Source organism: Lacerta agilis, chromosome 9 (assembly GCF_009819535.1).
Source record: "Lacerta agilis isolate rLacAgi1 chromosome 9, rLacAgi1.pri, whole genome shotgun sequence".
NCBI classification, from domain to species: Eukaryota; Metazoa; Chordata; class Lepidosauria; order Squamata; family Lacertidae; genus Lacerta; species Lacerta agilis.
This window is the reverse complement of record NC_046320.1, coordinates 19532501-19549367: the sequence shown is the minus strand read 5'-3', so window position 1 is coordinate 19549367 and position 16867 is coordinate 19532501. Positions and strand designations below refer to the sequence as shown.

The 16867-nt window shown below is 40.2% G+C and overlaps 1 protein-coding gene across 1 annotated transcript in view; it reads left to right on the top strand.

The window, feature by feature from the left end:
* The window catches only part of TUSC3 (tumor suppressor candidate 3), a 130414-nt gene that overhangs the window by 91868 nt on the left and 21679 nt on the right, over positions 1-16867 (top strand). The window contains exon 7 of the mRNA XM_033160105.1: positions 7691-7754. Coding sequence (XP_033015996.1) covers positions 7691-7754 — 64 coding nt within the window. The remainder of the gene's footprint in view (positions 1-7690; positions 7755-16867) is intronic.

Sequence of the window (16867 nt, the reverse complement as noted above, 5' to 3'; positions counted from 1 at the left end):
ATCATGAGAACATAGGAAGAGCCTGCTGGATCAGGCCAATGGCCCATCGTGCAGCATACTGTTTTTACGGGACCAACAGGGGCCTATGGTAAGCTGGGCGTGCGGGTGGTGCTGTGATCTAAACCACTGAGTCTCTTGGGCTTGTCGATCAGAAGGTCAGTGGTTCGAATCCCCGCAATAGGGTGAGCTCCCGTTGCTCTGTCCCAGCTCCTGCCAACCGAGCAGTTCAAAATCACGCCAGTGCAAGTAGATAAATAGATACCACTGTGGCAGGAAGGTAAACGGCGTTTCCATGTGCTCTGGTTTCTATCACGGTGTTCTGTTGTGCCAGAAGCGGTTTAGTCATGCTGGCCACATGACCCGGAAAGCTGTCTGTGGACAAACGCCGGCTCCCTCGGCCTGAAAGCGAGATGAGTGCCGCAATCCCATAGTTGCCTTTGACTGGACTTAACCGTCCAGAGGTCCTTTACCTTTACCTTTTACCAACGGTAAACCTGGCAAGAAGGACCCAGCCATAACAGAACTCTCCCCATTTTTGATTCCCTGCAGCTAGCATTCAGAGGCATCCTGCCTTCAACAGAATGGAGGTAGTATTAACTTGCATGAAGAACAAGTATTAACATGTATGATGATGCTTTAACTTTTAAAGCTTAGAAGTGCTGCATAATTGCCACGTCTTCAATATTACTACTTTGAAGATACAGCTGATCCTCTTGTTCCACTGAAGGGAACCGATGCTTAGCATTGGTTAAGATATTTGCCAGTGCTTCCTCTCCTTCAGCATGTGGGAGCTCAGAATGCTCCCCACACAAGCCTAAGCAAGCTGAAAGTCTGCCAGAGTAGGTCTAGCCAGCTGCAAGGCTTTTTTAATTGTCAAGAACTAGATGGTGAGCCTAAGGCTGCAGCAGTATAATCAAATTTACATCTAGCTGTTCCAGTGTCTGCGCTCTTAGCAGCCTTTTCATTTCACTGTGTCAGAAATGACCGTTTGGACAGCTGGGACAACAGTGCATTCCTGTCTCTTTAAAAAGCAAAGTAAACTTTTTTTTTGGAACTTGACAGAAATGCTCTCCTCTGATGCCAGCTTATTAATTTAAATGGAGTTTAATTAATGCCCCCACGCAAACATCTCTAGATTATTTTTTCCCCATCACCTGTACCAACTCATTGAAGCACAAAACCCATGCTGCTTTATTCAGGTAACAGCACCGCAGACCGTTGTGGCATCTAAAATATGCAATCATGTTTAAATTTTAATGGGGGCTATTGCAGGAGCTAATTGAATTGCCTTGAGGACTAAAATGTAACTCACACAGGTCTTGTTTCCAATTACCGTTTTCTATTTTATTTACACAGTTTAACAGGGAGAAAGGAATGAGTGCAATCTACATTTAATGTAAGTGTCTTACTGAACCGTGACAGATATCACTCTGGAGATCACAAACATATGCAGCATTTAGAGATTTTTTTAAAAAAAAAAAATCCATTATGGCTATCGTTGATTACTCTAGAGAGTGTGTGCAAAGTATATACCATCTCTGGTTCAGTAATGCTAAATAAGTCTATGAGAGCAGATAAATAATTTGGTTCTCAAGAAATAGAGATGCGTTTGATATTATTCATTTTGATACTTTGGGTAGAACATTCCACTCTTTCGGCCTTCAGTGGGACCAAAATAATGTCTTAGAGTTAAATTGCAAATCCATTCATAAGATTGGGGCCTTCTGGCATGAAGCGCTGATCCACCAAGCATTTTTTTGTGTAGGAGACCAATCCATACTAGCCACTCTGCTACTACAGGACATGGGAAATCAACATTGATTAGGATAGTAGGACCTCAACTGTAAATTTTAAAGAACACTTTGCAGCAAAGTATGAGAGCCAGTGTGGTGTAGTGGTTAAGAGTGGTAGACTCGTAATCTGGGGAACCGGGTTCGTGTCTCCGCTCCTCCACATGCAGCTGCTGGGTGACCTTGGGCCAGTCACACTTCTTTGAAGTCTCTCAGCCCCACTCACCTCACAGAGTGTTTGTTGTGGGGGAGGAAGGGAAAGGAGAATGTGAGCCGCTTTGAGACTCCTTCGGGTAGTGAAAAGCGGGATATCAAATCCAAACTTCTTCTTCTTCTTCTTCATCCCCACTTTAAAGTGACCAAGAAACAGATGCAGATAGAAGCAAGGCCGGTACTTCATAGCAGGCAAGCTGGTGGCACAACTGGGCAACTGCTGAAAGCCTGGCAATGTCTCTCTGCCTCTGCTGCTTGCTCTCTAACCACAATGCTACTTGCTCTATCCACACCACTGGCATTGTGGCCTCATTTCTGCTTACCTTCCATGTAGGAAGAGGCCTTACTGACTTATCTGTTGGCAGCCATCTGTCTTGAGAGACATTGGAAGAGTGTGCTATCAAGGGTAAAGTCAAGCCACTGGAGAGTTACAGCGACTGCTGTGGCTGTAGAGATCAGTACAGGAGAGACATGTTTTATTGCAATTGGGGCAGATGAAGGCATCCGGTTTTGCTGTTACAGGTGGACCATGGCTTACATGTTTCTTTACAGATATGTTAGAAACATATGTTGTAATCCCTGCAAATCCGAACTCCAAAGGACTCATTAAAAAAAATACTAGAATATATGTGTTGGATAGAAGAAACAGGTGCCATTAGTTTAATAATAATAATAATAATAATAATAATAATAATAATAATAATAATAATAATAAACTTTAGGGATCATCATTACATTTCTATCTTTTTAGCTTTATTATTATATATTTATATCTCATATGGATAGTATCCTATTACTGATAGTAACATACTGTTGATTTTTATATACTGAAATGGATCATATTAGCATTTTTCTGGCAAGGAAAATGAATTAATCAGCTAGCACTTGTGACTGCATGAAAAACCTAAAATTCTTTACAGTGGATAAGAGTAAAGCCTTCTGAAGACAAGTGACGGTTACTAGAAAGAAAGTTGGCAATTCACTCTAAATGGCATCACTGTCGTATCAAGATTTAGGAGACAAAATCCTTGCAGTGTTGTAAGAAAAGATCTTTTGAAGCAAGTGACCTTTAGTATCAAGTTAATTCTTTGCTGAAGTCTGCCGGGCCCTTTGGCCATTGTGACTTGCTGTTGCAGTTACTTTGATCACAGAAATGGATTTGGGAAGTGGATCTGTTAAAAGACCTTGAGTGAAGACTCTCTTATAGTTGTACCTGAAGTTGAACTGATGTGATGGCAAGTGAGTATGCTAATTCAGCTGACTGCCTTGAACATAAGAGCTCTGCAGCATCAGGCTAAAAGTCCATCTTGTTCAGCATCCTTTGCTCACATCGGCCAACTAGATGCATATGGGAAGCTCCTGAGCAGTAACTTGAGTGCAACAACACTTTCCCCACCTGTGTTTCCCAACAAGCTTACTAATTGGATGACCCAGACTTCTAGAATTAGGAGCAGCAGAAAGAAATTAGCCCTATTCACTTTCCCCACACCATGCAAAATCTTATACACCTCTATCATGTTCTCCCCTGCTTGCCTTTCTTTCTAAGCAACAAAGCCCCAAGTGTTGCCCCCTTTCCTCATAGGGGAGCTTCTCAAAGCCCTTGATCATTTTTGTTGTCCTTTTTGAACTTTTCCCAGCTCTGCAGTATTCTTTTTTTTAGATACGAGGGCCAGAACTAAACACAGTATTCCAAGTATCACCCCATCTTAGATTTCTATAATAGCTTTAGTGATATTGATAGTTTTGTTTTCAGTCCCTTTACCATTAATCCCTATCATGCCATTCACTTTTTCACAGCTGACACACACTAGTTCAACATCTTCATAAAGCTATCCGCTGTGACCCTAAGCTCTTGTTCCTGGTCAGTTACTGCCAGTTCAGACCCCATCAACAAATGTGTGAAATTATAATGTCTTTGAAATTTATGTGACATTTTGCCACAGCATGTATTATTTTACATTTGCTTCTATTTTACTGCCCATTCACCCATTTGGGATAGATCCTTTTGGAGCTCCTCACAATTCCTTCTTGTTTTATCTGCCTTAAACAGTTTGGTATTATCAGCAAACAAGGCTATGTCAGTGCTCACCCATAATTCCACATCATTAATCAGCAACTGAAAAAACACAAGTCCTTGGCCGGGGTAGTGTCCCTCCACTTTTTACATCCTTCCATTGGGATAAATGTCCCTGTTTTACACTCAGTTTCCTGTTTCTTAACCAGTTACTGATCCATAAGAGGATTTACCTTATTCCCATGATTGCTAAGCTTTACTCAGGGGACACTGATGAGGTGCTTTGTCATTATTATTATTATTATTATTATTATTATTATTATTAAAGTCTTACGTACACAATGGCACATCTATCTGTAGGCTTGTTGACACATCAAAGAACTCTTAAAGGATAGTGAGACAGGAGTTGCTCTTTTCTACAATTGGTAATTCTATATTTTGCACTGCTTTCCACCAGTTTTCCTAGAACAAACATTAAGCTAACCAGCCTGTAATTTCCCAGATTCTCACAGATCTCTTTTTTTAAAAAATAATAATAATATTGATACGTTGGCCACTTTCCAGTCGGGTACAGAAGCTGACCTTAGGGATGCATTACATATTTTGCTAGAAGATTGGCAGTTTCATATTGGAGTTCTTTAATAACTCTCAGGTAGATGTACCCAGACCCCAGTGATTTGTTAGTTTTTAATTTGTCAAATAAGGCTTAGCTTAGAACATTCCTCAGACTTCCTTCCAGTGAAAGTTAGTTCAGGCACAAGGATCTGCCATACATTGACTTGATCTTTTTTTTCTGAATTGGCCTTGAGAACATCACATGCAGGTTTCATTGTGAACGTAATTCAGTTCCATGTAGGATGCAGTATATATGTGACTGTGGGTCCTTCAGACAAAGAAGCCTTTTGGACCCAGCCTCTAAAAGGACATAATATGCAAGCTGCTCTGACTATGTTGGCAAGTGCTGCTCACACGGTGGCACAATTTTTGGCTGTGTCACCTGTGCCTGTTGCTCCTGAGAGACAATGTGATTGTGCTATCTTAACATGCGACCATTATCTACAAGGAGGGTTCCTAAGGATAAATTTTAGAGCATATGTACGCACTCTCTTGCAATACATTTTGAAATCACCACTGCTTCTGGATGCACTTCACCCTGGCTGCAAGCCCAGGAACAGTTGCACTAACTACTCCCAGCTCATCATCGCTTGAAAGTGCCCCAAATGTATAGCAAATGCAGTACTAGGGATAGCATAAGAGTTTATCCAAACTTGGCTCAGATTCTAATTCAAGAGGTTTGCAAAGAAAAGGGGGGGGGGGTGAAGCAAGTCCAAACCAAACTTGAATCTTCCAACCTCTGAACATCCTTTTCTAAGTGTTCAAAGTCAGAGTGCTCAGGAAAGGAAATCCTATGTTACTCGTTTTTCCAGCCCCAATTCATACTAATAGAGAGAGATTTTGGAAGCTGGCCCATCTCTATAAAGAACCAGTGTGCAGATCATCAAAAGTATTGCCACTTCATTCTTCAAATCCAGTTCCATATATACTTTGGGGGGATCATTATCTATGTTCACATTAATAAAAGCAGTAATTTGTGTGCCTTTTCATCTTAGGGAGTTGGTGATTTACATTTTGAGATACTGTATATAGTTTTCAACTCTTGACAGATACCTTAGGTGCTGTGTATTTTGGTGCTATATGTTAATGGCTATGTAGATACCCTAATTATCTTTCTGTAGGGCACTTAATTTAATTTAGGCTTCATTAACTTTCATCCCTTAGATTGACTTTCCTTCAGGTATCCTGAAATTTGATAGCATTGTAATAGGCTTTTATTTATCGTGGGGTGGGGATTCCCCTTATAGAGGGACTGCATACACAGGAAGTTTAGTGTGGAGGTGGCGATGCTTAGATGAGCCTGCCAAAACTGAGGTATAAATTACAAGTTTGGGTTCTGTACAATATAATTTTGTACTGGAAGTGACTCCTGGGTTCCTAAATTATCCTTACAAATAATTATTCGCCAGCTGGTTTCCCAGCCCCACATCCTCTTATCAGTGTTCCTACTTTACTTTAGTTTTCTGCCAACTGTTCACTGTCACATGCTGTGAACCTGTTGTAACTCACTTTTAGAGCATCTGCTTTGCATTACACAGTTCCAGGTTCAATTCCCAGTATTTCTGGACTGGGAGATACCCCTGACAGAAATCCTGGTGCCAGTTTAGGAGGGTCTGAGCTACATGCACCCTCATCCATACCACAGTTACTTAAATCTAAGAGTGACAGCAGAACAAGTGCAACACTTATTTTTCTTGCAGTGTAGCATCATGTCACCCAAAGGCTCTTCTCTCTCCCCCGCCCCTCCTTTCTGCCTTAAAGACAAAAGGTCTAGAAGATCTGCACATGCAGCTGTCAAAGCAGCAGTAGATTTTATTTCATATGTAAATAAACATATTCCTCACAATTAATGTAATCTGCATGCTTTGGATGGACATTATCTATGAAAAGTGGAAAATTAACTTTCTGGCAAAATGGTCAGTTAGTGGTCCAGCAAACCAGCAGGTCACCATCACTGGGAAATGAAAAAGTGTTGCAAGAGATTTGAAGTTTTAGCATAAGAAGGCCACTGATCCCTCAGTACAGTGGAACCTTGGGTTACGTACCATCCTCCTTACAAACACTTCGGATTATGGGCTCTGCTAACCCAGAAGTAGGTGTTCCAGGTAGTGAACTTTGCCCTGGGATGTGAGCGGAAGTTGCGCGCCAGTGACGTGGCGGCAGCAGGAGGCCCCATTAGCAAAAGTGCGCCTCAGGTTAAGAACGGTTTCGGGTTAAGAACGGACCACTGGAACGAATTAAGTTCGTAAATGGAGGTACCACTGTACATAGACTTGCCCTTGACATGAGTGGATCCCTTTGTCCTTTTGGATGAATGAAATAAAGTGCCCCCTCCCACCTCACTGAATGACAAGTATTTCAACATATGTGAACTCACATCTTCATCCTGCCATTTTCTAATTGGTCGTGTTCCTCTGCCTAGTCCCTCCTCGACCCTTTCACAGTGTCTTATCTGGCAACATTTTGAAACATCATTCTGTCACTTTTGTGGATTTTTCATGGTTTTGTGGCTTTTTTAATGGAACCAAGTATGGAATCTCCCAGGGAGGGTAACACACAAGGGCCAGGCTAAAAATTCAGCTTGCTGGATAATTCCCAGTACCTGCTGTTCAATATGTGGGTTTTGATCTGTGTCAATGCTACAATTCTGATTAAAGCTCAGGAAACTGGCAGACAAACACTGCTTTAAGAATTGCCTTCTAGGATTAGGCCAAAGGCACATCTAGTCCAAGACTCGGTTGCGAACAATAGCCAGTCAAATGTCTTTGGGAAGGCCACCAACAGGGTGTGATGGCAGCAGCCTACCCCTTTTAGTTACCTCCCATACTAGTTCTTTGGCTTTAAGCAAGAATTTAGAAAGGTGCAGCTCTGCAGCCGTGTTTATGCACCTGTGTCATCTCTCTGTATTACTTTGTACTTTGTACCCTGCTTTTGCCAGGCTGGTTTTTATTTGCTTTTAATTCTGTTGACACATATCTTTACTAATTGTATCCTTTAAAAAAAAATCCTTTGTATGTGCTAAACTAATATTTATTCTCCCTTTCCCCCCATTTCTCAGAGTTACATACATGGAAGCAGCCAAGCACAATTCGTTGCAGAGTCTCATATTATACTGCTCCTGAGTATCCTTCAGATGTTGATGGATGGAACAAGGCAAGCTAAGCAGAGTCTGCTATTACATGAAATTGCACTGACAGTGAATATCACTGAGGTTTTGAACAGGTATTGCGTTCCCTGCCTATTTGCTATGTGATTAAGATGATGCCCAATAGTTTTGGGGGTTTTATGTGTAGAGAAAGGTAGATGTTTTTGTTGTATACTGCTAACTGGTTACCTGGTGCTGTGTTGAGTATTGTTTTCCCTTTGTAACAGAAGCCAACTATATTGTGTTAAACTATGGATCAGCTCAGGATGTCAGCAGTGATCATTAAGTGACAAGATAATCATTTTAATCTTTTGCTAAACTTGCCGTTATTGCAAGAGTTGGAAACCAGTTGCCCTCCAGATATTGTTGGATTGCAACTCTCATCATCCCCAATAATTTGGTGTCTAGTAACATCTGGAGAGCAAATTGTTGTTGTTGTTCAGTCGTTCAGTCGTGTCCGACTCTTCGTGACCCCATGGACCAGAGTACGCCAGGCACGCCTATCCTTCACTGCCTCTCGCAGTTTGGCCAAACTCATGTTAGTAGCTTCAAGAACACTGTCCAACCATCTCATCCTCTGTCGTCCCCTTCTCCTTGTGCCCTCCATCTTTCCCAACATCAGGGTCTTTTCTAGGGATTCTTCTCTTCTCATGAGGTGGCCAAAGTACTGGAGCCTCAACTTCAGGATCTGTCTTCCTTTATCACAACAAAAGACTGTATTCCTAGTTGAAATGTGGAAGCAAGTCTCATTGGAAGCATATTCCCCCACCCAACACACACGTGCCATTGTACATCTCTTAAGTACTCATACCTTCTCCCCACAAATGGTTGGATAATGATGATTAATAATAATTTATTATTTTCACCCCGCCCATCTGGCTGGATCACAAGGATGGGGTATATATAATCTACATGCAGTGATCATTTTGTGCAGGGACTCTGTTCCTGTCCCCCACATATGTCGGTAGAGCATGCATAAGCGTGCTCTCCCCCTCCCCTGTTCCACCCCCATTTCACCCCCGTTCTGCCTTCTTCCAGGTCCAAAAGGACCCGCACGTCAACGATCGTGTGTCAATTGGACGTGCCTAAAATTGTCATCGCCTATATACACCCAGTTAGAAAACAAAGTCTATATAAAATGGCATGGCTGCGCATAAGTGCAACACCAACTCCAGGCTCTGAGGACCTAGACTTATTTGAATGAATCCTTCTCTTATAATAGGTTCATCAGTCAGGTAATAAAGTTGGCCATATGATTATGCTCCCAAGTAGCAAAAAAGTGGGGCAATGCTTTTTGATACAGAGAAGTCCCTGTGGTGTTGACATCCATCTGTCTCGAGACACAGTGGAGTGTGTCTCTGTGGGTGAAATCAAAACAGCTGTGTTAGCAGCACCAAAGTGACCTCCTCGGGGCACAAGCCTAGGCAGTGTGTATGGAGTCCTGGTTCATCATATTACATTTTCAAGAGATTTTAAAAAGAATTATTTTTCTTATATTACAGAGTAATTATAACTGATTATGTGTTCTGCCCAAGCTCCCATATTAACCTATATCTACCACAACGTTCCTAGTACCACTAGGAAAATCTGAGAATTCCTAATGTTTTGCTGTTTGCTGTCAAAACTTCCCCATTTTCACCATTAGTAGTACATCAGAAATGCTACACAATTTGAGGATTCTATGGAAGATGGTGGGGTGTGGGCTGTTTCAGTGGATTCTGGTCCACATACAGGGATTCTCTCTTGAGAACTATTTGCTCACTGCTGTATTGGGGACTGTGCATGGAATATTCTCTGACTCGCCAAAATGTATGGGGAGTCCATGGTTCTGTGGAACTATGGATGTGTTAAAGACAACTGTTGTTTTATGAAACTCCCTTGTGTGCTGTTGTTTTCACCCCATGGATCGGGCAAACAGGTGGTGATACTTCACAACTAGCAGTTCCAACTTCATACATTACCGTAAGTGGGAAATATTAAGGTGAGTGAATAGTTCCTGATCAGGAAGTGGTAGTCTCAAGGCTTCCTTGATTATTGCAGGTTCCCAACATGGATTTTCAATTAGATTCCAACTTTTACCAGTGTTTCTAATTCAAATGCTTCTGTCTCTCTGGGTGGATAGAGGATGGTCATCAAAGGACCCTTAAACAAATTTTCCATAGAGGAGAGTCCCAAGAGCTTCAGTGAACCCTGACTTTCAATAAATGTCATCAGGCTTACAGTAACATTCAAAGCCAAGTTGCCAAGGAACCTTTCTTTACTGGCCTGACACATCCTTCTCACGGCTTTCTAGTTTGAACAGAGGATTTAAACTAGCATGTCCCACATGAGTTTTTGAAGGTTTTATTTCATGGCTCAGTACTGTCAACTGAAATTTGTGATGCAAAGAGGTTATGCAAGCAGTGTAAAGTCTTACATATGGATTTCTAACAGTTACGCTTGGAAGAATTTGTTTCCATTATCCTTTATGTACCAGCAATAATTATTAGCTGTGCTGTTGTTTCTGTTTGCAGTAAAGAAGAAAGTAACAAAATATCAGTATCCTGGATAATGCTATTGAATTTCTCAGTGTTTTATGAAAAACATATTGTTGAATTTTAATATGCCTTTTGCCTTGTCTCCAGTGGGAGGAGTCATCCCTCTCTTTAACAGACTGGCCCTGCCTATAACTGAAGGTAGTTGGAGTCCTTACTTTGTTCTTCTTCAGCCTCTCTAATCAGCTTGTGGTTATTATAATTTTTTAATTTTAACTTTTGATACTTAATTGTGTTTTGTTTCACTTTGCTTTCTTTTTCTGTTTTTTTTTTTTAATGTAAACCACTTTGGGGGCCCTCATTTGTCCCAAAAGGGGATAGAAAATGTTTAAGCAATACTCTTAAATACTCTTAAAATATATAAAAAGGATGTCATATAGAGGAGGGTGAAAGGTTGTTTTCTGCTGCTCCAGAGAAGCAGACACGGAGCAATGGATTCAAACTACAAGAAAGAAGATTCTACCTAAACATTAGGAAGAACTTCCTGACAGTGAGAACTGTTCAGCAGTGGAATTTGCTACCAAGGAGTGTGGTGGAGTCTCCTTCTTTGGAGGTCTTTAAGCAGAGGCTTGACAGCCATCTGTCAGGAATGCTTTGATGGTGTTTCCTGCTTGGCAGGGGGTTGGACTGGATGGCCCTTGGGGTCTCTTCCAACTCTATGATTCTATACTCCATGTCCATAAATGGCCAGAGCTGTCAACCTTCCTTTTTTTTTTGCATTGGGAAACAGCCATAGCTGTCAACTTTCCCTTTTTTGCAATGGGAAACGGCGCTGGAATAAGGGAATTTCCTGCAAAAAAGGGGGGAAAGTTGACAGCTATGTAAATGGCTAGCGCTGGGAGGGATTTGGGGGTGGCAGCCACAGGCAGGTGTGTACTGTTGAGCCAACAAATGTGAGCAGAAGCATTTCAGCTTTAGTTTTCTCTGCAACATGTTTGTGCACAGCGCTTCTCAGGTAGTGCAAGCCTACTTGTACGATGCTATCCAGGCATGGTGCCGTAAGCTTGCAGGGATTCCCCTCCCGCTTCTCCATCTAGCAGGTTTCTGTGCAATATTGAGCATCATGCCTGTTTCATTTACGTCAAAGTAAATCCAGGGTAATTCTGTCAAAGTGTATTCATTTAGGCCTGTCTAAAGCTTGCTTAAAGGATAACAAGGCTCAATAAGTCAGCTTCCTATTGCACAGCAACATTTTGAAAGGCAAACTTGCCAAAATGTGGATTCTGTTCCCAGGAAAGGAATAGATGGGGTTTCCACCCCTTGGTTTCTTTTACATACAGTGCATCCAAGGACAGATATTTTCAGGGGAAGAAACATTAATGCTGAACACAGTTTGAGAATTGTTTTTAGATTTGGATCACTTCTAATCTGTCATTATAACCACAGTGTAGTGCCATTTTTCCTCAGCATCTGTTCTCATTTATCTTAAACTGGCAAAGCCCTGTTTTCCTTTCTAAGAGCAACAGTAGCTTGTTATCAGGTGCAATTGAGAATGAAGCTTTATGTACTGTAAACATATTTGTCACCCGCTCAGTTGGATGATCATTGCCTGAAGGTGCTGTATGTAATTTTCACAAATAATAGTTTGTGGTTTTAGGCAGACTTATATCAATATTTTGGCTGCCCTGAGTAGCTTGGTTTTTGAGGGGTGGTGCTTTTTTTCTTTTTTCTTTTTCTTTTTTAGAAAGCCATCAATAAATCCTCCCAGGAGCTGAGAGGCATTTGAGATAGACTGAACTATATGAAATAAAACAGAATGACTGTATAGAAACAACTGTTACATATTTGTTCCAGTACCAATGTTCTTAGAAGCTCACCAAAGTCCTTAGTTTGTGCAATCAACATATATCACCATCTTTCCATCATCAAGTACCTGTATAAAGATGCATTGGTGGTTTGCTGACAGACGTTGTAGGAGAGAAAGAGGGCGAGGCATGTTGATATTCACAAAAGTAAGGACGAAAGCACATTTTTTTTCTATCAGGAAGCATTCAGTTGTATTTCTAAACTGTGCATTTCAAAAATTACTCTTTACTTCAGGCATTGATCTGAAAACAATCATAGACACACATCATGCATTACATTAATTATTCTTCAACTCAGAATAATTTGACCATAGAACACAGATTCTCAAACAGAACCTTCTTAGGATAATTACGTCACATTTCAACGGTAAACATACATTCTTCATGTCTGGAATGGGATAAAGAGACTTGTTATGCAATAATAATAATAATAATAATAATAATAATAATAATAATAATAATAAATAATTTATTTATACCCCGCCCATCTGGCTGGGTTTCCCCAGCCACTCTGGGTGGCTTCCAACAGAACATTAAAATGCAATAATCTATTAAACATTAAAAGCTTCCCTAAACAGGGCTGCCTTCAGATGTCTTCTAAAAGTCTGGTAGTTGTTTTTCTCTTTGACATCTGGTGGGAGGGCGTTCCACAGGGCGGGTGCCACTACCGAGAAGACCCTCTGCCTGGTTCCCTGTAACTTGGTTTCTCATAGTGAGGAAACCGCCAGAAGGCCCTCGGCACTGGACCTCAGTGTACGGGCAGAACGATGGGGGTGGAGACTCTCCTTCTGCCATTTAAAAGCTGAATATTAAAGCAAAAGACTTCTTAAACTGCAAATGGCAAATATTTTTTTGCCTTTTGAGCTCTTGTTTAGATTGCCCATCCATATCTTGATATTACTCACTTCCTTATTCCAGAGCTTCTTGAGACAAAATGGAAATCTTTCTGAACTCCCCATACTTCAAAGACAGAAAAACTGAAGAACCAAATTGATTATACTAATCCATTGACAACTGCTAGTTGGTATGACTCACTTATTCTTTTTTTTTTTTATAAGATTTTATTATTTTTCCATGAAACAAGACAAAACAACATTGAACCTACATGCATAAACACCATAAAAACATAATAGACAATCAACAATACAAAAATACAACAAAACCATACAACAAAACAAACTTGTACAAACCTTGCTAAATACTTATCTCTGTTTCTAAACTTGTTTTAACTTCTTAGGGGGACTTCCCCTGGTCCCTCCTCTGTCTTCAAAAACATATATACTTTTAAGGTAGCTTCATTTCTTTTATCATTAACTTAAACTCAATATTCTAATATTTTTTAAATTTATCTAAACCCAAATATTCTTTAACATATATTCTATATCTTATCATCTTCTTATACAAATAGGTCTATCCAATCAAATATTATCTTCTTAAACAATTATAGCTCTACTTATACTTCTAAAGCCGATTCTTTTATATATTCCTGCACAAACATTCAAACATTCATTTTAACATGATTAACTAAATAGTCTTTAAATTTCTTCCAATCTTGTGACACCTTCTCCTCCCTCTGGTCTCGGACTCTGGCGGTGAGGTCTGCAAGCTCCATGTACTCCATCAGTTTCATCTGCCATTCTTCAATTGTCGGTATCTCTTCGCCCTTCCAAGTTCTTGCCAATAAAATTCTAGCAGCTGTTGTGGCATACATAAAAAACACTCTATCCTGACTGGGTATCTCATCATTGGTCATGCTCAAGAGAAAAGCCTCTGGTTTCTTGCAAAAGGTAATTTTCATTACCTTCTTAAGCTCATTATAAATCTTGTCCCAGAAGGCCCTTACCCCTGAACACGACCACCACATGTGATAAAAAGTACCTTTTGACGATTTACATTTCCAACACACATCCGACATTTTAGAGTTCATTCTAGCTAGCTTAACTGGTGTCAGATACCATCTATATAGCATTTTCATTACATTTTCTCTTAAACTATTGCAAGCAGTAAAATTAATATCTTTCCTCCACAATCTCTCCCAGTCATCCATCATAATATTATGACCAACATCTTTTGCCCAATCTATCATTGTTGATTTAACCAACTCATCTTTAGTATGCCACTCTAGCAACAAATTGTACATCTTGGAAAGGTTTTTTGAGTTCGATTCGATCAGTTCTGTTTCCAGTTTTGATTTCTCCACCTGAAAACCAACTTTTTTATCTAGTTTAAAAGTTTCATGTACCTGATGATATTGCAACCAGTCAGGGACTTGACTTTTGACTTGATCATAGCTTTTCAGCTTAAATGAGTCCCCTTCCTGTTGCAATATGTCCATATATCGCAACCATCTAGCAGACATATTTGGTCTCTTATAGGCTTTAGCCTCCACTGGCGATATCCATCTAGGAGTCTTTCTCTCCAGTAAGTCTTTATACCTAATCCAGACCTGATACAAAGATTTCCTAATTATATGACTCTTAAAAGTTCTGTGAATTTTAACTTTGTCATACCAAAGGTATGCATGCCAACCGAACATATTATCATATCCCTCCAAGTCCAACACATCTACATTCTCTAATTTGAACCAATCTTTTAGCCAGCAAAAGGCAGCTGCTTCAAAATAAAGTCTTAAATCCGGCAGGGCAAAGCCTCCTCTCTCTTTGGAGTCTGTTAACACCTTAAACTTAATTCTCGGCTTTTTGCCCTGCCATATAAACTTCGATAGATCCCTTTGCCAAGTCTTGAAGCAGTCCATCTTATCCAAAATTGGTATGGCTTGGAATAAAAACAGCATCCTTGGTAGAACATTCATTTTAATGGCGGCTATTCTTCCCATTAACGACAGTTTCAATCTTGTCCATATCTCCAAGTCTTTTTTTATCTCTATCCACAGTTTTTCATAATTGTCTTTGTACAGGTTCACATTTTTTGCTGTGAGATTGATACCTAGATATTTTACCGATTTGACAAAATTGAGGCCGGTGCCCTCCTGTAATCTTTGTATCTGTTCTGCACTCATATTTTTACTTAAAACTTTGGTTTTCTGTTTGTTTAGTTTGAAGCCAGCTACACGTCCGAATTGTTCGATTAATTCTAAGGCTTTGGGGACACTGCTTTCCGGTTCTTGTAGGGATAGCATCAGGTCATCTGCAAAGGCGCGTAATTTGTATTCTTTCTCTCCCACTCTAATTCCTTTTACCTGTTTCTCTTTTCGTAGCATGTTTAAAAGGACCTCCAGGACCGTAATAAATAATAAAGGGGAGATAGGGCACCCTTGTCTTGTTCCTTTTTCAACTTCAATTTCCTCTGATATCACGCCATTTATTATTATTTTAGCTCTTTGTTCAGTATAAATGGCTTTAATACCATTTAAGAATCTTTCTCCAACTCCCATCTTTTCCAAATTCTTTTTCATAAACATCCAAGATATTTTGTCAAAAGCTTTCTCCGCATCAATAAACAATAGTGCTGCCTCGGTATTTATGTTTCTTTCCAGTTTTTCTAAAATGTCCACAATAATTCTCGTATTATTGCTTATTTGTCTTCCTGGAAGGAAACCCGCCTGTTCTTTGTGTATATAATCCTTCAGCACTCTTTTCAGTCTTGTAGCCATAACATTTGCAAAAATTTTATAATCCACATTCAATAAGGAAATTGGACGGTAATTTTTCATTTGCATTCTATCTGTGTCTGGTTTTGGAATCAGCGTGATAAAGGCTTCTTTCCATGTCTCTGGTGCCCTATCTCCTTCCAATATTTTGTTGCATACTTCCTTCAATGGCTGTGAAAGCCAGTCTTTAAGAGTCTTGTAAAACTTTGCAGTTAGTCCATCTGGTCCTGGGGCCTTTCCTAATTGCATGTTCTTAATTGCCTCCTCAATTTCTTGGATCGATATTGGGTGGTTGAGAGTTGTTAGTCTGTCCTCTGGGACTTGGTATGACTCACTTATTCTATAGAAGAAAAGTTCTTCAGACTATAAGTAGAGAAATCGGATGTTGAAATATTCCCGCTTGGAAGAGAGAACTTTTTTTATAAATGGAAAACTTGTACATTGAGAAAATATTTCACTATAAACAACCAAGATGCACAACAAAACACATTTTTAGTTTTTTGAGTGGAGTGTTTCAATATGTGCTCCCCGCCCCACGAAAAGTAACCTGTAACCACTGTTAGAAACTCAGATACACATTTTAATTCCCAAATGGCACCTTAAACCTGGGTTGCAAATGTCTAGGCACCTTTTTTCTTCATTGTTATCATCATCATCATCATCATTTATATTTTAAACAAAACATCTCAAAGCAGTTTACAAACACATTAAAACATCAAATAAAACAATCCAGAATAAAACAAATTCAAGCTTCAAGGATAATATTTCTGATCCTCCTCGAAGTGACATTTTGCTTTCCCTCTTTTTATCTACTTAATTTTTTGAGCTGCCCCATAGCAGAAATACTCTAGGATGCTGGGCGGTGTAGTGGTTAGAGTGTCGGCCTAGGACCTGGGAGATCAGTATTCAAATCCCCACTCAGTCGTGAAACTCACTGACCTTGGGCCAGTCACGGTCTCTTAACCTACCCCACAGGGATGTTGCAGGGATTAACTGAGGGGAGGGGTGAACCATGTACTCCTGGGAGGAAAAGGTGGGATGCAAGTGCAATGAATAAGCTCTTCTGTTTACCTGGTTAAGGAAGTTGGAGGGGCCAGCCAAATGGAGATGTCAGTTGCCAACCTGGCAGCCAGGGATCCCC